Source organism: Umbelopsis ramanniana, assembly GCF_025399195.1.
Source record: "Umbelopsis ramanniana AG unplaced genomic scaffold K450scaffold_13, whole genome shotgun sequence".
Lineage (NCBI taxonomy): Eukaryota > Fungi > Mucoromycota > Umbelopsidomycetes > Umbelopsidales > Umbelopsidaceae > Umbelopsis > Umbelopsis ramanniana.
This window is the reverse complement of record NW_026252099.1, coordinates 55,966-73,904: the sequence shown is the minus strand read 5'-3', so window position 1 is coordinate 73,904 and position 17,939 is coordinate 55,966. Positions and strand designations below refer to the sequence as shown.

Sequence of the window (17,939 nt, the reverse complement as noted above, 5' to 3'; positions counted from 1 at the left end):
AAGCTTTTGTAAAAAAGAGTAAAATCAAGGCAAAAATTTATTCCGTATGACAGTTTATTGAATCCTCCACTGAAAACTTAATGGTTATGCAAATGTGAGCTTTTTATCGCTTCTTAGCGGCTCGTGGTTTAACATCCTCTTCCTTCACTGCGTGTAAGAATATCTTGTTTGGATTGTTAGGAAGTGCAAATTTGTAACCCTAAAAAGTGGAAACGAGTTGTTGGTGTGGATGAAAAAAAAGTAAAAAATAAGGTAAGCAGTCGGTCGAAAAGGAGCTAGATCGTATGATTTGCCTTACCTTGCTCCAGTCATAGCTCACACCATACGCAAATATAGTACCGTTGCGGTTGAAAGCAGTGCATGGAATTTGCCCGTTGACGCTTGGGAAAGGCTTCAAGCGCTGCTTAGAATCCTTGTCCCAGAAGGAGAATGTACCATCCGAACCAGCAGTTGAGAAAGTACCATGAATGGGATGGAATGATATAGCGTTGACAGCGAATACGTTATTGCTATTGTCACGATGGCACTTGAAAGAAAAGTTTTTGCTAACAAATCATAAAACAGAAAGGTGAGAAACAACTGACGTAGTTTGAATGTACCTTTGGAAAGGTCTGTGTCAATAGTATTCAACCTACCCTTGTTCTTTATCCTCAACATATTGCATTCCCACTCGTCCTTCAATCGAACCAATTGCATAACCTTTGGCATTTGGAAAGCAAGTTACGCAACGAGTTTGCCATTTTAATGGTGATTGCGTAGTCTTAAAAGATGTAGCGACATTGTTAGAACAAAGGAAATCGATATAGCCAGGGCTTAAACTCGTATGTCTCACCTTGAATGGAACAGTAGGATTGTTCAAATCGTAAACTTGAATGTGCCTGTCGGCTGTGGCGACGACCATAAGCGGGAACGTAACATCCATGGAATAGCATCGTTCGGGAAGCTGTACGGTACTGATTGGTTGTGGCTGTCGCATATCCCAATATTTTACGGTCTTATCCCAACTACCAGTCGCAACTATTTGCTGTGATTGGTCAAGGAATTTAATGCATCTAATGGTATCTGCGTGTTCTGCTATTTGCGTCGTCTGTCCTGTGGCTAGGTCATACATGCGACCAGCTTTGTCTGCTCCGCCAGAAAGCACTTTTGTTCCATCCTAATCAAAATATCAATCAACCATACGATAAGAGATTCCAAGATCAATGATTTGAGTACGTACTTTACTCCACGTTGTGCAAAGTACTGGGCCTTCATGCGAGTACGCAGCTTTGGGAACAGTCATTCCGGTAGGTTGAACTTCGTAAATTCTGACCTATATGCCCAAACGATATTGAATTAGCGCGCACAGTGTCAACGAAATCTTTGTATTCTTAAATGTTACAAACCTGATTGTCCCATGACGAAACTGAGAGAAAATCAGCTTGTGGAGAGAATTCCAGACCCGAAATTCCATCAGTAGGTGGAGAAGAGACCTAATAATTGTACCGATCGGCATATTTTAGTTTAAAAGTGGGGAACAAGGAGCTATAGCCAATCTAACAGCCGAAACGTATTGATCAATTCCAACTTTACCTCAAAATCTTTTTGCTCCATGGCAAATTACAGGTAATGGTGAAGTCGTGCTTGAACTTTTTCCTCAACAGCAGCTGCAAAAAAAAGCGCGCCTCTTGTCAAAAGGCACAAATTTGTGACGAAAATGATTGCAATTTTATTTTTGTCATTAAAAACGTATTAAGCGTATAGCTTTATGGTGTCCACAAGCCGAACGGTAAGCAAAACTAACTCGCGACTGAGGACCATCCAAAGTAGTTATAGAGTTGAGAATTTATGCCAAACAGGCAGGCAAAGTTTTATATAGAAATTAGAAATTGTAGTTACTTATTTCTTATCAAAAGTGCCGATGGGTGCTAAATTTATGAAATAGGATATACATCAAAGTAATAGGTATCATCAAGACACATCATAGGAAATAATTATGAGTGAATTTGACTCATAATAACAATTAAACACAGACCTACATTACTTCTTTGCAAGGCCTACGCGGCACAAATAAAATACAATTTGCTCTGGTTTTTACTCCGCTGCTTATCCCGTACACTCCCCCTTCATGGTTCAAACAAAGCCATTCGGTTCATGGACTTCGCCCATCACTGCTGAATCTCTCGGCAAAGAATCTGGTCCACGACATGATTTCAATGTCGTTGTCGATCCCGCCACAAACAATGTCTACTGGACCGGTTCTTCTGGCGAGGCTAGCGGTAGAGTAACAATTTTCTCACGCAAAATCGATGGTTCTGACGAAACAAAGGTAGCCATACCAGACGGTTTTAACTGTCGTACTCGGGCTCATGAATATGGTGGCGGAGCATTCACTGTATACAAGAATGTCTTGTATTTTTCGAACATTATGGACGATCGTTTGTATAAATTGGACCTGAACACTGGTCGGGTCGTACCTGTTGTTCCAGAAAACCCTTATTATCGCTATGCTGATATGGTCATCGATCAAGAAGAGCGCTTTCTTATTTGCGTTCGCGAAGAGCATTTCGAAAATGAAACACCAAAGGACGTTGTCAACACCATTGTAGCAATTGACCTCCTTGGTGATAATGTTGATCTGGCTGTTAAAGTCATCGCCCAGGGAAATGATTTCTATATTAGTCCACGTCTTAACCCGGACAGTACCAAACTGGCATATGTTACATGGAATCATCCAAACATGCCTTGGGATTTCACCAAATTGCACATTGCCAGCGTATCTGTTTCAAATGGTGTCCAGCTTTCTGACGACAAGTGCGTTGTGGGCGACAAGATTGACGAGAGTATCATGGTATGTTTATCATTATGGACTTGTTCTAAGAGAACGGAAGGTGATGTAACATTTATCGTTATAGCAACCTAGATATGCTAGTGACGGCACATTATATGTGATGTCCGATCGCTCTGGATTTTGGAATCCTTACAAGTATGAAAGTGGGGATATACAGCTTTTGTTACCCCAACATCTCGCACAAGAATTCGGCGGCCCGACTTGGAACTTTGGACAAACAGACTATCGTCCTTTCCAATCAGATCCCACCAAACTTCTTTGCAAGAACAAGTCGTCGCTCGCAGTGTTGGATGCAACTACCAAGACGCTGACCAATTTGCCAACACCCTTTAGAGGAGCCGCTCATTTATCTACCGCCGTCCATAACGGTGAGGACTATGCGGTCTTCCTTGGTGTATCGTCTAATAAGCCTACTACCATCGTTGCTTACAATGTCACTGAAAAGAAAGTGACAGCCTATCTTTCACGCTCTGTCTTGGAGCCTCTTGATGATGCCTACATTTCTGTGTCTCAAGAAATTAGTTTCCCAACAAAATTGGGTGAGGGTTACTGCTTCTTCTATCCCCCCAAGAATCCTGATTTCCAAGGCGAAGGCTTACCACCATTGATCGTTTTGTCTCATGGTGGTCCCACTGGTAATGTCGATGGTTCTTACAATCGCAACTTCCTGTACTGGACATCTAGAGGTTTTGCTATCGCTGACGTTAATTATGGAGGATCCAGTGGATATGGCAGGGAGTACAGAAATCGCCTTCACAAAAACTGGGGCGTCGTCGATGTCGATGATTGCTGTGATGCTGCTCTGTACTTGGCTGAGAAAGGTTATGTCGACCGTGAGAAGCTGTCTATCAAGGGAGCTAGTGCTGGTGGATATACTACTCTGTAAGTTAATGACCATTTTCCTATCACTTGAAAGGCGCAGACTCATATATGACTTCTTCTATTAGTGCAAGTTTGACTTTCCGCCCAGAAGTTTTCAAAGCTGGATGCAGTCTTTATGGTATTTCCGACATCACCTTGATTGCAAAAGAAAGTCATAAATTTGAGTCGAGATATATAGGTAAAAACAACAGCTCTGATAAATTTATAGTCAACGTCTCTAGACTGAAGCAACATATTAACACCCTTCCATCCGAAAGATAACCTTATTGGCCAATACCCTAGGGACATTGAGCTCTTCCGAAAACGGTAAGCAAGCAGGCACAAAGTATCTTTTGCCTTAATTTGGGGAAATATTAAATTCAAACGATTTTGTCTTGAAGGTCGCCCATCCATTATGTCAACAACATCTCCTGTCCCGTCATCCTCTTCCAAGGCCAGGATGACAAGGTTGTACCACCCTCTCAGGCTGAGGTCATGTTGGAGGCTATGAATGCCAACAAGGTGCCTAACGCTTACGTCGCTTATGAAGGCGAGAGTCATGGTCAGTGCTCAACTGTGCAATCTTAAATTTACCATCATTGCACTAACTCTCATTCATTGTTTCTACCAGGTTTCCGTAAGCCCGAAAACATCATTCGCACACTTGAGCTTGAGCAATGGTTTTATGGCCAGATTTTTGGATTCCCCGTGGAAGGCATCGAAGGTGTTGAAATTTCTAATTATCACAAATAAATGTTACCCTGTTTACCAGTCAGGGTTTAGCAGAGGAGGGCGCAAGTTTTCATTTGCACAGATATCTTTTGTCAACTTGTCATTAAAATGTTGAGTGTTTTCGGAACAAGGTGTGCATTGGATGGAAGCTGGTGTACGGCAATAGAACGATTTTGGCCACAATGTTAAATGAAGCGATGCATCGATTGTGTACTCTTTCTCGATATGACAAACTTTACATGTTGCTGCAGGTGAAATTTGAGCTTTTGCCGATTATCCAACCATGTGATTCTAACTGGTATAAAATTTTCATGTCGAAATTTTCGTCAACGTCAAATCTACGTATTTGTCTGGACGGTAAACCTTGCCCTTCAGCATGTTGCCGCACCTTCAATTCATGCGGGGATTCAAGAACATGTTTGGTTCTTGCAAGCAAACCCTGACCTACTTTCTTCGCTTTGTTGGTCCGGGATTCATAGTTGCTGTAGGTTACCTAGGTAAGACTTGGTTTACCATCTGACTGCTTAGCTATAAGAGTATGTTGTAATGTTGTCCTTGCATCCTCCTAGATCCTGGCAATTGGGCATCAGACGCAGAAGCTGGATCGCAGTTCGGTTACAAGTTACTCTTCATTATACTGCTATCAAATATAATGGCCATATACCTTCAATACCTAGCAATCCGTTTAGGCACCGTTTCTGGACTTGATTTATCGCAAGCTTGTAGGAAGTTTCTGCCTCGTTGGCTCAACTTCGTATTATACCTATTATGTGAAGCTGCTATCGTGTCATGCGATTTAGCTGAGGTTATTGGAAGTGCTATTGCTCTCAATCTTCTGTTTAACCTGGCTCTTCCCATTGGAGTCGCTATTACTGGCTTGGATGTTTTAATCATCCTAGCTTTTTACAAAGATGATACCAAAAGCTTACGCATCGTTCGATTGTTTGAAGTATTTGTTATGATCTTGGTCTTGACCGTTGGTATTTGCTTTACCATAGAACTTGTGTATTCAAAACCAGTTGGTGTTGATGTTCTGAAAGGCTATCTTCCTTCACGCGATATATTTACTGATTCGAGTATGCTCTATGTTGCTATCAGTATAATAGGAGCCACCGTGATGCCTCAGTAAGTACCATTATACCACTGTGATCCTGCCCCAATATATATACTAACTAACAGCATGGTGTGTAGTAATCTTTACCTCCACTCAAGCCTTGTTCAAGCCCGCTGTGGGAACTGGAAGAACACCAGACCAAGTTTACACGACGCAATTGATATCAAACAATCCCAAGATGCTCTTGATTCCGACATTAAGAGGCATTTACGATATTCATTTTGGGATTTGTTTATAGCACTCTTGTTCGCCTTCTTCGTCAACTCTGCCATTTTGATTGTATTTTCGGCGAACTTTTACTCAGCATCATCACAACATGTTGTCGGAGACCTGTTTGAAGCCCACGCATTACTGCAACAATATTTGGGATCAGCCGCAGCTGTAATTTTTGCATTGGCATTGTTATGTTCCGGACAAAGTTCTACCCTGACCGCGACATTGGCCGGCCAAATCATCATGTCCGGATTTTTGGGCATGACCAGTCGACCTTGGTTACGAAGGCTTGTAACTCGCCTCATTGCTATTGTACCGGCCATGATCGCCGCTGCTGTAAGTGGAAAGGAAGGACTGAGTAACATGTTGATTGCAAGCCAAGTTGCTCTTAGTATACAACTTCCATTTGCTGTCATCCCTTTGGTCATCTTCACTGGTATGAAGAGAGTCATGACCATTAGCGTCTACAAAGATGAAGAAAGTCCTAAACGCTTGGATTCAGAAATAGCGGATAATAACAGCGATGACGATAATAGCAAGAGTTTCAAATCAGGAAAGTCCACCAATATTGGCAGTAGACCTGCATCAATGATACAACATACAAATGAACACGCTTTAGAGATGGACATCATGACAGTTCCGTCTAAAGAATCCAACAACATAGTCAAACCGACTGGTACAATTAGCGAACTTGAGGAGATCGGTATTCAAGAGTTGGAGCCACTACTGTACATAAATAATCGCATTACAAATGTTGCATCAGCCATTGTATCCCTAATCATAGTAGGTCTCAATGCATATCTAGTGGTAACGCTTTTCATGGGCACGTCAGGCTAGATCATTTACATTTGTACATACATTTGCCATTCCCACTCACTCAGTCTTGTAATTTTTTCACTCCACTTTTTATTATATCTTGTTTGTAATAAAATCCAATCATCACTTGACATTTCTGCCGGTTGAGAAACTTTTTAAAGGCTACGCTATTGTTGATATGTAGATTTTGATAGACTGCTTGACCTTTTCTTCGCTATAATAATGAAGTGTCATGGAAGTGACAAGATATTCATGTACCAGAAGGGGCGGGTGGATTTCTGCAACGAAGCTTACAAAAAAGATCGCATACAAAATTTTTTATAAAGGAAGCATACATTTAGCATATTTTAATTATCCTTTCTCATTATCAGTCAATGTCTTTCTATACTGTACAATCTAGATACTGTTTATAACAATAGGGAGCTGCAGTCCTTCAGTCTCAGTCTAAGTTACTTTCCTTGTAACTCTATTTTAGACACCTTTTTACCTATTTTGATAAGTAAGCGAGTGACATAGAATTGGGCTTTCCTCAAATTATCTTCTTTTTCCATTGGCATGGAGGCTATGGCCTTCTCTATCGACTCTAATTTCAGAGACCAAGCGATACTAGCATGAAAGCGGGGTGGCTGAACAGATAGATTACTTCATTATTAGTTCTGTTCTAGTATTAGGTGGCATTTCAGGACTTTTTGTCGTACCTGGTAAAATTTTGGCTGACGATGTCTCTCAGCAACTGTGTCTATTACCGCCATGCACTTTTCCAGCTTTCCTCGGTATAAGTGAATATTATTTCCTTACAAAATAACGATGATGACTTGATAACAGCTTACCTCGTTGTAACCATAACCAACTTCTAAAGAACAAAACGATCGTGTATTAACTTCGTTTGTGAGGGGGGCTATTGCCGCAAACGACAAAGAGAACCTATAGAAGACGTTAAAAATGTACGGTAAGACCTAGACTGCTCTTTGACGAATCGAAACGCGATTTTCTAACATGAACTTACGGCTTTATTAATTTGATTCCCCTCTTGATCTGAGCTACAAATGTTTCATGCTGAAATTCTTTCAAATAGAGGCATTTACTGAGACTGATATGGCACAAGTCGTCAGGACAGTCCACTTTAATCGGAGAGCTGTCAATATGGGCTGTTATATCTTTGATTTCCTTTGAACACGGCACTGTCTCATAAACGGAAGTGAGCGGAGACGAATACATTGGTTAATCATTGTTTAGATTATGGTTTCATGTAAGCACCTTCTATGTAAACGTGAGTTGGCCATTGTCCTTCCGTATGTGGGACGGTCCGTATTCTCCCTTGGTATTTCTCAGGGTTATCATCTATTTCGACTAGTTTAGTCGCGATCTACGTGTTAGGGACCACAAACAAGTAGATCACTGTACCAGTTCGAATGTGTTTGAAGGCAGCTGGCAATGGTGGTAAAGAGCTATCACTACTTCATAGGCGGCCGCGCCAGTCAGTAGCGAAGTATGCCAAACGATTGAGTTTGAATGTCATTAATTACCGGGATCGCTTGCCAATTTGAGTGGTTTGCGGGCTGGTTTCTGATTCACTCTCTGACGCGGACGAGTAATCTACCAAAGAAGCCATACGGGGGCGGAGTAAGCAATTGTCGACGGTTTTTTTTTTTGAGACTTGAACATGCTCAATCTGGAACAAACACCACCCCCGGACGGTCATGGCGATGATTCAACCTACTCATCCGACATAGATACCACAATGGATATCAATCAAGACCAAGATGTTGTAGAGGATTTTGCACGTACTTTAGACAGACGTAAGACCTCAAAATATGCCATGGCGCTGTTGCTTTATGCTGACTATGGCCATTTTTTTTTTTAGTTGTTTTACAGCAGGGCGAAACCAACCACGAAGAAAGCAGTGACGAAGGTGACATGGAAGAATTTGGTTACGAGCAGCTTCCTCAAGATTATGATGAAGACGATGATAATGATGATGCCGGTTATTATGAACAGCATGAACAAGACGACGAAGGAAATCTCAAGGAGGCATTCGATGCTAATACAATGCAGGCTGGCAAGCCAGAGCCTGTTCGATTTGAAATCTCAGAGGACGTCAATATACCTGAAGGTAGGCAAAACGCGAAACTTGTTCAGTTACATTTATGGCCAATAATGAAAAATTTGATGTCAGACGAAGCCGAGTTTATCAAAAGCATCATGTCCAAGATCCAGCTTCCAAAACCTGGTAAGTTATGGTGTGTTTCAGTTCAGCGAAAGGAAATTTTTTTTTATCATAATTGACCGTACTCCGTTGTGATAGAATGGGCAGAAAAAGTGTCGGAAGAGCTATGGTTACCACAACGAAAAGAGTACAGTAAAAAATAATAAAATATCAGTTTTGTAACAATTAACGGACGAAGTGTTCAGAACGTGCACAATTTAGGATCGCTGACTGGAGAACATCAAAGTTCAGATTTCTGTCCCAGCTCAGCGGCCTCAATTTTTTTTTTTTTAACAACCATAGAATTTCAAACCCGTGATTGTGTGGTTGTAACCAGACTCACTCGCTCTCGGCATGAAGGTATTTGAAAGCCTCGTAAATCATAGTTATGACGAAGTACAGAATCTCAAACATCATTCTCTTTAATGTTATAGTTTGGCAAGCAAATCCAGAGTCAGCAATTCACTGAGTGGAGTGCGCATTACCTCGACTATAAAGGCTTAAAGAAGTTCATTAAGAATCTTCTCAAGAGCGTGAATGATAGACCATATAGCGCCGTCACCGTATCTGCATCGCTGCCTCCTGGAGTATCACCCGAGGACGATCGCTCAAAGCTACTTCAGTCACAGAAAGCTGCCTTCTTCTTTAAACTCGAGCGCGAGTTGGAAAAGGTATGTAACAGCTTCCGTTTCTGACCGGATAGAGATAATCTAAGCTCTCTTTACTCAACAACCTCTTGGTTATAGATCAACAATTTCTATTTGCAAAAGGAGAATGAGCTCAAAGTGCGACTTCGTTCATTAGTCGACAAAAAGCGTATTTTACAGTCTAATGGAAGAAGACTTACCTACGAATCAACCTTACTCAACTCGTTGAAAGAGGCCTTCAATCAATTCGAGCAGGACTTGAACAAAATTCAGGTATTTTCCATATTCAATATAGGTGTGGCGTAGGCGGCCGGTTCGTCGACCTACAAAATGGCTGACTTTGATCTGTATAGAAATATGTGGAGCTCAATAACGAAGGTTTCCGTAAAATTCTTAAAAAATGGGACAAGCGATCGAAATCAAGCACCAAAGAGCTCTATTTGTCCAGACAGATTGACATTCAGCCTTGCTTCAACACTCAAGTCTTGACTGAATTGGCAGATATTGCATCCACCAATGTTATAGAACTCAACAACATTCAAGACGGCATTGCGACAACCCCGGTTCAGCCAGTGACACCATCATCTGAAGCTCTCAGATTCGAGTTTCCCAATGATAATACTGAAACTGTCGTCATGGATGACTTGGAGCTGGATCTTGTGAAGGCCATCTCAGGCAATCGACTAACAGCTGTCAAAGAGACGTTAGAACGTATGCGACAACATCCATCGCCAGAAGATCGGGAGCGAATATCGAGAGTATTCTTACATGCTTGCTCGGAAGGATCTATTGAAAGTGCCATGGTACTCATCGAAACAGGACATGTTAACTTCCAGTATGTCGATGATATCAATGAAAGAAGCTGCTTGCATGAGGCTGCCATGTCTGGGCAACTGGAATTGCTCAAACTTTGTGTCAGCCATGGCGCAAATGTTCGCACAGCAGATGTATACGGCAGAACAGCTCTGCATTATGCCAGTATGAATGGCTTCAATGACTGTACCGAATACCTCCTGGCTCAAGGCGTTAAAGTGAATGTCAATGACCATGATGGCTTCACTCCTCTCATTTACGCCATCATCAATAGCCACACTCGATGTGTAGAGATTCTTCTGGAAAACGGTGCAAGTGCTGAACCACACAACGATGGTCACAACCCACTCTCACTTGCTTGTCATTACGGCCACACAGAGATTACAATGCTGTTATACCGGTTTGGAGCCAAAAGCATTCCGAACCCTGAAGGATTGTACCCACTGCATATTGTGGCTAGAGAAGGTCATATCGAACTCTGCAAAATACTGTCACAAGAAAAGGACAATCTCGACGTTCCAGACAAGTACAGCATGTGGACTCCTATCTTTTGGGCGGCTAGTGACGGCAACATGGAATGTACTAAAATTCTCATTGATGCTGGCTGTAAGGTCAACGTGAAGGATGAAAACGGAAAGACAGCTTTGTACTATGCCGCTTGGGAAGGCAAGATGGATTGTGTGGAACTCTTGATCAAAGCTGGTTGTGAACTGGAGACGGTAGAAGATGCCACCATGCAAGATACAACTGAAACCGCTTCCGATGAAAACATGGATGATCTCGACATCGACACCATTCCAAGTCTATCTTTACCACCACCCATCATACCATTCCGTATTTATGGTCATAACTATTTGGTCAAGAAACACCAAGTCCAGATCACTCTCGGTTATCATTCTAGCATGCGAAATGAGACCCCAGTTGTGCTTTATGGCAACACGGAAATGTCGTCCCTAAAACTAATTATTACATCGCGACCGGATACTGGCATGATCCCACACAGCGTTATTTTACCTTTGGTTGATGAAAGAGAAATCTTTACCTTCCAAGTCAATAACCTGGAAGACTTCTTCCTTGAATTTGATATTTACCCAACTTTTGGCTCCAAAGTCATCGGTCGCGGTGTGGCTTTACCCTCCGCCTTCAGCATCAATAACGCTCAAGGCGTTCTCAAGGGCAGTAATGCAAAGCAAACCATACCATTATTCGACAGTCACTTGAAAGTAGTTGGAGAGCTCACATTTGAGTTTGCGGTTATCAAACCATTCCATGGTGTTCAACTCGAAATTGGCGGCCGTATCGAAACATACTGGAAGTCTACAAATACCATTGCCCCACCTCCAATCTCAACTTCATCGCTATCAGCATCCGATAACGCAGTTCCTGGAAGTCATACTGGAACGCCATCAATGTCAAATCCTACTGCTGGTACCACTGTGAGCGCCGTCCCTTCATTGATCACCGCTTCGTCATTGTCTGGCGATTACTTGAAGGTGGTGGTCCAGGTGACGAGAGATTTGGTGCCGGTCGTGTTTGCCAATTGGCGACTTCCTGTCGACCAATTTGACTTGTTCGTTTCCGATGTCGCCTTTGACCAGTTCAGAGCTCTGGGAGATCGAATCACCAGCGCTATCAAGGTCGAAAATGTCGATGGTGAAGGCGAAGTCGATTACCAGACCGGTAACAGTAGCTTAATTCGACAGTATAGCGATCAGCAACCTATGATATCATTAGAACAATTGCTAAAGGTGAGTCCAGTGGTGATGCTAACAAAGATGATATGGCATGGTTTACTCAACGTCCTCACACCACACAGAACCTCCCACAATCTATGGGCGTCAATTTGGAAATTCGTTACCCTATGCCCAGCGATCTTGTTGAGCATGGATTTGCGAACATTGCTGGTTGCAATGACTATGTAGATGCCATCCTTCAATGTGTCTACGATCACGTACATGCTGCCAATCTGGCCAACAGTAACAACGATGAAAACGGGCCTGCCAATCGATCCCTTTTCTTTTCCTCTTTCAATCCTTCCATTTGTACGGCGCTCAACTGGAAACAGCCAAACTGTAAGTGTACCATTGAAAAAAAAAGACAGTGTATGGGCCACTTAAAATTAACATCCATATTCTCCACCTAGACGCTGTCTTCTTCAACACTCACTGCGGTGTTAAAAGGTCAGCAACGAGACGTGGTGGCAAGCGAAAGGAACCAGATGCAGATAAGGTGGAAAATATCAACGATATCGAAGAAGATGTGCGTTGTACCTCCCTCAAGGAAGCTGTCAAGTTTGCTAAGCGCACCAACCTTCTTGGTATCATTGCGGAAGCTACACCACTTGTAAGTCCATTTGAAACAAAAAAAAATTGGGTATTGCCTGACTTGAGTACCGGCTAACGTTATCATGTATAGGTTCATGTACCATCGCTCATCACTAACGTAAAGGAGAGTGGGCTTATTCTGACGACGTTTGGGCCGGCCAACGTCAATCCACAAAACGTGAAAGTTCAGGAGCGATACGGTGTAGAAGCGATGATCATTAATGGTATCACACGTTATAATGGCACAGATTCATAGGAAATGAATGTGAACAAGCTTGTTATTATTTAATTCTTTTTTACTTCATGTACACACACTCGCATACAGTCATACAAATCAAAAATCCCATTATACAAAATTTTTTCTTGGTTCGCTGTTCACAATAGAAGTCTTCGTACAACGACCTTCAATTGCTTGCTGTGCACTTTATCATCTTGAGGTTGCAGCCCCATTAATCCATTTCTCTTAAAAAGTATTTCTCCTCAGATTCGGTGTGTTAAAGCGGTATTATAGACATCATGAACACAGACAGTATTTGTAATATAATATGAGTTGTATACAGGGCGCGTTTACATTATTGGAAGAAAAGGAAGCATAGAAAAAGGTTGGCGATCGGTCTATGAAATACTACCAAACACTTTGTGAGCCGCATTGCAATGAACGGTGTTAGTGTCCAGGTCGATAGCATAGCTCACAAACAAGGCATCAATTCTTAAAGGAGATGGCGTGTTACTTTTTGCACGAACTCTACAATGGCGGGACTGATTAGAAAATAGGGATGACTTACATATTATTGAGAAGACTGGTAAAGAACCGGGATATGTAAAATGGTACCACAGCCGCAAGAAAACCAACAATCATGCCATGTGGAGAGTGTAAGGATCTTGTTACAAAAATGTACGTTGCAAATCCTGAAAACAGTGAAAGCATCAAGGCGCTGATATTAAGAATCATCCGAGTGAGGAGACCTGAAAGCAAACGTGTGTGAATGACTTAGGACATTGCCAGCGAAAATTAGATGAACTATTTTTACCTTCTAGAACACCAGAGATCAAGTTTCTTCTGAACACCTTTGTCACTGATCTTGCAGAAGCTAAGAAAGATTCTCCAGTAATGCCTGCAAGGATTATAGTTTCATTGTTGATGGCTCCTACAATCATCTCTATGAATTTCAGACAGCCTAAAATGGCTCCAAATACAATATTGCTTGCTTTCAATCGCTGTCGTATGCATTAGCGTTAGCGACCTTATAAAGCAACACTTAATATATCGCTCCAATACTATACCTTCTGTACTTGTATTGATACGACTTGAAATGTTTGAACTATGGATAGGAGCAATGCTCCCACAGCCACAGTGCCAAGTGAAGTTGTGCAGGCTCTTGTCAGAGCCGCTTTCGAAGGATTTGCTGAAATAGAGTCTACAGGCTCATGTCGATGAAAATACCATTGTGCGGTCACCCCAGCCAGAGAAAACCTGTAGAAGAGAAATAAATGCTTTAGTTCTGATGAATGCAAAAAAAAAGTTGTGAGCAAACTTGAAGCAGCTATTACCTTTGAATATTGATTAGGAGAGAAGCGGTCCACAGATAGAAAAAGATATAAAACGTCGCAAGAAGGTATACATTGTTATTGACCACCCATTCGATTCCTTTTTTTAATGGTCGTTAAAATCGCATTCAAAGTATTGTGCTAAATTAAGCAGCTGGTATCGTACCTGAAGGTGTGGTAGGCGAAATGGTGTGGCCGATTAGCCATAGTCGGCTAAACAAGACAATCCATAAGCTTGAAAATGCGACAAATACGCCCATGAGTGAGACAGAGAGCAAAACAGCTTCTGGATTGGCACGCAATACATCACATGCCAGCTATCCAAGAACGATCAATAAAAAGGTCACAGAGTCGAACTGAACATAATAGATCAGACTTACCTCGAAGACTGTCAATGTATGCTCAATCTTCTCCTTATTACCTAGCAATATCCGAAGGTAAAGGATTCCAGTGACAAGCGGGAAGAAAGACATAATGGTCAAGCTATGGACGGTAAAGATGACACAAAATCAGTAAAAGTTGGAAATGGTGAGCGCTCACAAAAGCGGTCAAGTTCATACCGTGTGTCGTGTCCAGTTGGCCCACTTCCTTCTATAAAATTGCTCTGAAAAGATTCAATAATAGTCCACAAGAAGATGCCAAAAGTGGCTACGGGCACGGTAGCAATAGTTCCCCAAATCAAATACTAGAAAGAATGATTCATAAGGCATCCGCTTGGACGAAAAAGAAGATGAATCAATGTAACTTACACGAGCATATTTGCGAAGTAGAATGATCCAGATTGCGCTCACGGCTAATGCCAGACTAAACATGATGGCTAGAATGCCTATATTGGATTGTTAAAGCGGTCTATAGCGTGATGCTATATCGTCAAAGGAATCTTACCTGCGCTGCCTTTGATGGCTATAAAAACAGTTCCTCTTGAAAAATCTTCAATGGCATGAGACTGAAACATAGGACATTAATATCGCTTTGATATCTCCTACTAAGCAAAGCGGAGACACTTACATCTGTCGTGAAAAGGATCACAAGTCCAGATACAATAAAAATCAAAAATGCTATAACATAAAGAAATGCGAAAAATGGATCTTTCAATTTCATGTGGGGTTTGACAGTTGTAACATCTGCTGGTATCTTTTGAGTGGAGAAATCGATTAGCGCATTTATGTAAAGTGGTTTTACATCTGATAGCAACATACCGCCGACGTCGTTGGTAGGAGCGACTCCGCTAGCGTACGCTTTTGGGAATTTGTTGAATTAACTGGAGGTGGAACGTCGAGATATATGGCAGACGGTTGCTTTCAATGAGCAAACAATGTACCTGTCAGTGAAAGAACGTTTGTCTCTTGTTCAGCTTAATGTGCACACTTACTGGCAGTTCTTCTGCATCCGACTGAAACTCCGACATACGAGTATATGAAAAGTCAGAGTAACCAAGGTCACCATCGCTGTACTGATTAGCTCTATAGTCGCTATCGAAGAGTTCACTTGTGTTTTCGCCATTAGTTATGCGTTCGTCGTAAAATGCCCGTGAGTCTGTCATGGGTATAGATTCCGGATTCGGAGCCTGGACGGAGAAGAACATGTTGCTTGGGCTTTGAACAGATTCTTCGTCGTCGTCGTCGTCGTTACCTTCGTCAACAAGCGTATACGGCGATCTATAGTTGGACGACAAAACACTTTCGCGCAGCCTGTCGTACATATTCTTGCCGAAACTCAGTACTGAACTATCCATGGCTGTGAACGACTTTGTTTTAGCTGTTGTTACAATTGGTGGCAGTGAGTATTAAGAGTTTGCAATAATGGTTAAACAGGAATTGTGAGGAGAAGGCTGCAGACGAACTGATAAGCTGAAAGTCATGCTGAGCAATGGTGGCCATTATGGTGTTCCCGTGACGTTCATGTGACTTCAATTTCAGGTGCAAAGCAATCAATTGTGTCTTCTACCATTTTAATAAAAAGGACCTGATAGGCAAGCACAGCAGCAGTGTGCTAAACTCGGACAGATAGCAATACAATGGCGGATGTATGCTCCAATCAAACGTAAACGGATAGAGCGTAGCATTTAATGGAGTCAAGCACAAAAACAGTGATTGGCATTACAAGCGCCACGTAGTCAAGCAAAAGCAATGTTCTGGAAGGTAATATAATTTGCTTCAGGAATTGTAATGTACAGCAGCTTACAGTGATGAGTATGTTTGTGTGGGAAGGCTTTTGAACAAATCACAGGCTTGCAGATATCCAAGGGGCCAAAAACCTGTACTATCATTCTAAAACACTATCTATTGTTAGGTAATGCTCCTAATCCGGATGGTATTAACAAGAACTAGGAAAATGAGGGTTGAGCGTAGCAGGCTGCCTACTTGTTTAATAAATCGATATTCCTGGTAACCGTTGAGGCATTGGCCTTTTTGTGCCGTCAAAATCATGGCGAGCCACAGAGAAGGCAGTCACGTTTTTTTGCGTTTTCTGTTGTTTGGGCCATAAATCCAAAAATTTCGCGCAGAAGATTTCGAGATCTAATCGGAACGAGATGCCAGCTGATACTCTGTAAGTAGGCTCTACATCTGTCAGTTAAAGCAATACATTCTTCTATACATCGTACTAACTACAACATAAAGAGCACCCACAAAGCCTTCATGGGCTGACGAGGTCGAAGAAGAAGAAGGTTAGAGAGATTAAGAAGTACACATTCAACCATGATGATAATTGGATAACTGACACAAACAAAATATGATTTCAGATGCCTTCCAGACTCAAGTTTACACAGATGAGAACGGTTTGAAAGTTATTGTTGAATACAGAGATAATGATGATGGCAAGAAAGTCAAGGTACCAAAGAAACAAGCCCTTTGCCCATTCAACGACCTTCTAACTTATCGCATTTCTTTGCATTAGGTCACTCGCAAAATCAAAACTAAGCTTGTCACAGAATATGTCAACAAGGCAGTAGCTGAGCGAAAAAAGTGGGCAAAGTTTGGAGAAGAGAAGGGAAACAAGCCCGGTCCTGATCTTTCAACAACCACTATTGGCGAAAACATCCCATTGAAGCTTTCATCATCATACGGAAAGACACCCACTGCTGAACAACAAACTGATGAACAAGAGACTAAGATGAGACAAGCATTGAAGAGCAAGAACATTATGTGCAGAATTTGCAAGGGCGAACATTTCACTTCCAAGTGTCCTTACAAGGATACCTTGCAACCTTTGGACGAAATTGCAGCATCACTCGAAGGCGTTAAGAATGAAGGTAAATATAAAGGAATCTTTGTATTGGAAAATCATGACTGCTTATCTATGGTTATTGTATTACGAAACTAAACAACTTGAATGTGTAATATAGGTTCTTCTCGTCCTGAATCACCTGAACCTAGCGGCGGTTCCGGTATGGGACCCAACAAATACATTGCTCCACATCTCCGAAAGGGAGCTACTGCTGTGGGCGAGTCGCCACGCGAGAAGCGTGATGACAGCGCTACTCTGCGTGTGACCAACCTTTCAGAAGATGTTACCGAGAACGACATTTATGAACTCTTCAGAAGATTCGGTCAAATAAGTCGTGTCTACCTTGCTCGTGACCGCGAGACAGGCGTATGCAAAGGTTTTGCATTCGTTTCTTTCGGTATGAAGGAAGAAGCCGAAAGAGCACAACAGGCTGTCAATGGTCTTGGTTATGACAGTCTCATCTTGAGAGTTGAATTTGCTCGTAGTTCATAGATTCATTTTCCCTAAAACTTTTTCCTGTCCCGTATAAACACTACTTGTAAACTTTTTTTTTTTTTTACAATGCAATACTTTGCTGTTATTTATTTGTTAGTTGTTTACGTTGTAA

The 17,939-nt window shown here is 41.9% G+C and overlaps 7 protein-coding genes across 7 annotated transcripts; 4 read left to right on the top strand and 3 right to left on the bottom strand.

Annotated features, from left to right (window-relative positions):
* Positions 1 to 4: 4 nt before the first annotated feature.
* K450DRAFT_230641 (uncharacterized protein) lies at positions 5 to 1,642 on the bottom strand. The gene is made up of 7 exons (XM_051587286.1): positions 1,573 to 1,642; positions 1,386 to 1,472; positions 1,220 to 1,312; positions 833 to 1,156; positions 636 to 760; positions 299 to 545; positions 5 to 199 (listed from the first exon to the last, which is right to left on the bottom strand). The coding sequence occupies exons 1-7, from the start codon at positions 1,591 to 1,593 to the stop codon at positions 104 to 106; spliced, it is 993 nt and encodes a 330-aa protein (XP_051446677.1). The 5' UTR covers positions 1,594 to 1,642; the 3' UTR covers positions 5 to 103.
* Positions 1,643 to 2,003: 361 nt separating this feature from the next.
* Positions 2,004 to 4,553, top strand: K450DRAFT_230635 (uncharacterized protein). The gene is made up of 6 exons (XM_051587285.1): positions 2,004 to 2,830; positions 2,895 to 3,712; positions 3,778 to 3,890; positions 3,970 to 4,018; positions 4,093 to 4,253; positions 4,323 to 4,553. Exons 1-6 carry the CDS (start codon positions 2,108 to 2,110, stop codon positions 4,442 to 4,444), a joined length of 1,986 nt encoding a protein of 661 aa, XP_051446676.1. The 5' UTR covers positions 2,004 to 2,107; the 3' UTR covers positions 4,445 to 4,553.
* A 233-nt stretch (positions 4,554 to 4,786) lies between these two features.
* Positions 4,787 to 6,691, top strand: K450DRAFT_230632 (uncharacterized protein). Its single transcript, XM_051587284.1, has 3 exons — positions 4,787 to 4,920; positions 4,993 to 5,548; positions 5,615 to 6,691. Exons 1-3 carry the CDS (start codon positions 4,800 to 4,802, stop codon positions 6,585 to 6,587), a joined length of 1,650 nt encoding a protein of 549 aa, XP_051446675.1. The 5' UTR covers positions 4,787 to 4,799; the 3' UTR covers positions 6,588 to 6,691.
* A 206-nt stretch (positions 6,692 to 6,897) lies between these two features.
* On the bottom strand, positions 6,898 to 8,415 carry K450DRAFT_230625 (uncharacterized protein). The gene is made up of 7 exons (XM_051587283.1): positions 8,093 to 8,415; positions 7,971 to 8,023; positions 7,824 to 7,907; positions 7,573 to 7,747; positions 7,397 to 7,490; positions 7,265 to 7,330; positions 6,898 to 7,192 (listed from the first exon to the last, which is right to left on the bottom strand). The coding sequence occupies exons 1-7, from the start codon at positions 8,266 to 8,268 to the stop codon at positions 7,016 to 7,018; spliced, it is 825 nt and encodes a 274-aa protein (XP_051446674.1). The 5' UTR covers positions 8,269 to 8,415; the 3' UTR covers positions 6,898 to 7,015.
* Positions 8,416 to 10,434: 2,019 nt separating this feature from the next.
* On the top strand, positions 10,435 to 12,992 carry K450DRAFT_230614 (uncharacterized protein). Its single transcript, XM_051587282.1, has 5 exons — positions 10,435 to 10,763; positions 10,835 to 11,980; positions 12,049 to 12,304; positions 12,376 to 12,452; positions 12,648 to 12,992. The coding sequence occupies exons 1-5, from the start codon at positions 10,566 to 10,568 to the stop codon at positions 12,810 to 12,812; spliced, it is 1,842 nt and encodes a 613-aa protein (XP_051446673.1). The 5' UTR covers positions 10,435 to 10,565; the 3' UTR covers positions 12,813 to 12,992.
* K450DRAFT_230612 (uncharacterized protein) lies at positions 12,902 to 15,936 on the bottom strand. Its single transcript, XM_051587281.1, has 13 exons — positions 15,477 to 15,936; positions 15,304 to 15,402; positions 15,113 to 15,238; positions 14,990 to 15,050; positions 14,854 to 14,930; positions 14,665 to 14,708; positions 14,485 to 14,587; positions 14,271 to 14,421; positions 14,108 to 14,204; positions 13,841 to 14,030; positions 13,588 to 13,774; positions 13,342 to 13,522; positions 12,902 to 13,265 (listed from the first exon to the last, which is right to left on the bottom strand). The coding sequence occupies exons 1-13, from the start codon at positions 15,837 to 15,839 to the stop codon at positions 13,172 to 13,174; spliced, it is 1,773 nt and encodes a 590-aa protein (XP_051446672.1). The 5' UTR covers positions 15,840 to 15,936; the 3' UTR covers positions 12,902 to 13,171.
* A 639-nt stretch (positions 15,937 to 16,575) lies between these two features.
* On the top strand, positions 16,576 to 17,939 carry K450DRAFT_230604 (uncharacterized protein). The gene is made up of 5 exons (XM_051587280.1): positions 16,576 to 16,654; positions 16,726 to 16,772; positions 16,848 to 16,936; positions 17,003 to 17,357; positions 17,451 to 17,939. The coding sequence occupies exons 1-5, from the start codon at positions 16,638 to 16,640 to the stop codon at positions 17,822 to 17,824; spliced, it is 882 nt and encodes a 293-aa protein (XP_051446671.1). The 5' UTR covers positions 16,576 to 16,637; the 3' UTR covers positions 17,825 to 17,939.

Coding starts and splice junctions, on each gene's coding strand:
- K450DRAFT_230604 (XM_051587280.1), top strand. Junction 16,937..17,002: donor ATGATGGCAAGAAAGTCAAG/GTACCAAAGAAA, acceptor TCTTTGCATTAG/GTCACTCGCAAAATCAAAAC. Junction 17,358..17,450: donor CGAAGGCGTTAAGAATGAAG/GTAAATATAAAG, acceptor TGTGTAATATAG/GTTCTTCTCGTCCTGAATCA.
- K450DRAFT_230632 (XM_051587284.1), top strand. CDS start 4,800: ATGTTGCCGCACCTTCAATTCATGCGGGGATTCAAGAACATGTTTGGT. Junction 4,921..4,992: donor AGTTGCTGTAGGTTACCTAG/GTAAGACTTGGT, acceptor GCATCCTCCTAG/ATCCTGGCAATTGGGCATCA. Junction 5,549..5,614: donor GGAGCCACCGTGATGCCTCA/GTAAGTACCATT, acceptor CATGGTGTGTAG/TAATCTTTACCTCCACTCAA.
- K450DRAFT_230614 (XM_051587282.1), top strand. CDS start 10,566: ATGGTCACAACCCACTCTCACTTGCTTGTCATTACGGCCACACAGAGA. Junction 10,764..10,834: donor CGACGTTCCAGACAAGTACA/GCATGTGGACTC, acceptor CTCATTGATGCT/GGCTGTAAGGTCAACGTGAA. Junction 12,453..12,647: donor GCAAGCGAAAGGAACCAGAT/GCAGATAAGGTG, acceptor TATCATGTATAG/GTTCATGTACCATCGCTCAT.
- K450DRAFT_230641 (XM_051587286.1), bottom strand. CDS start 1,593: ATGGAGCAAAAAGATTTTGAG. Junction 1,157..1,219: donor TTTGCACAACGTGGAGTAAA/GTACGTACTCAA, acceptor TATTTTGATTAG/GATGGAACAAAAGTGCTTTC. Junction 761..832: donor ATCCTACTGTTCCATTCAAG/GTGAGACATACG, acceptor ACATCTTTTAAG/ACTACGCAATCACCATTAAA.
- K450DRAFT_230635 (XM_051587285.1), top strand. CDS start 2,108: ATGGTTCAAACAAAGCCATTCGGTTCATGGACTTCGCCCATCACTGCT. Junction 4,019..4,092: donor ATTGAGCTCTTCCGAAAACG/GTAAGCAAGCAG, acceptor TTTGTCTTGAAG/GTCGCCCATCCATTATGTCA. Junction 4,254..4,322: donor TTATGAAGGCGAGAGTCATG/GTCAGTGCTCAA, acceptor TGTTTCTACCAG/GTTTCCGTAAGCCCGAAAAC.
- K450DRAFT_230625 (XM_051587283.1), bottom strand. CDS start 8,268: ATGACCGTCCGGGGGTGGTGTTTGTTCCAGATTGAGCATGTTCAAGTC. Junction 7,748..7,823: donor AACTCACGTTTACATAGAAG/GTGCTTACATGA, acceptor TTTATGAGACAG/TGCCGTGTTCAAAGGAAATC. Junction 7,331..7,396: donor TTGGTTATGGTTACAACGAG/GTAAGCTGTTAT, acceptor TACCGAGGAAAG/CTGGAAAAGTGCATGGCGGT.
- K450DRAFT_230612 (XM_051587281.1), bottom strand. CDS start 15,839: ATGGATAGTTCAGTACTGAGTTTCGGCAAGAATATGTACGACAGGCTG. Junction 15,051..15,112: donor TGATCCTTTTCACGACAGAT/GTAAGTGTCTCC, acceptor CCTATGTTTCAG/TCTCATGCCATTGAAGATTT. Junction 13,775..13,840: donor TATCAATACAAGTACAGAAG/GTATAGTATTGG, acceptor TGCATACGACAG/CGATTGAAAGCAAGCAATAT.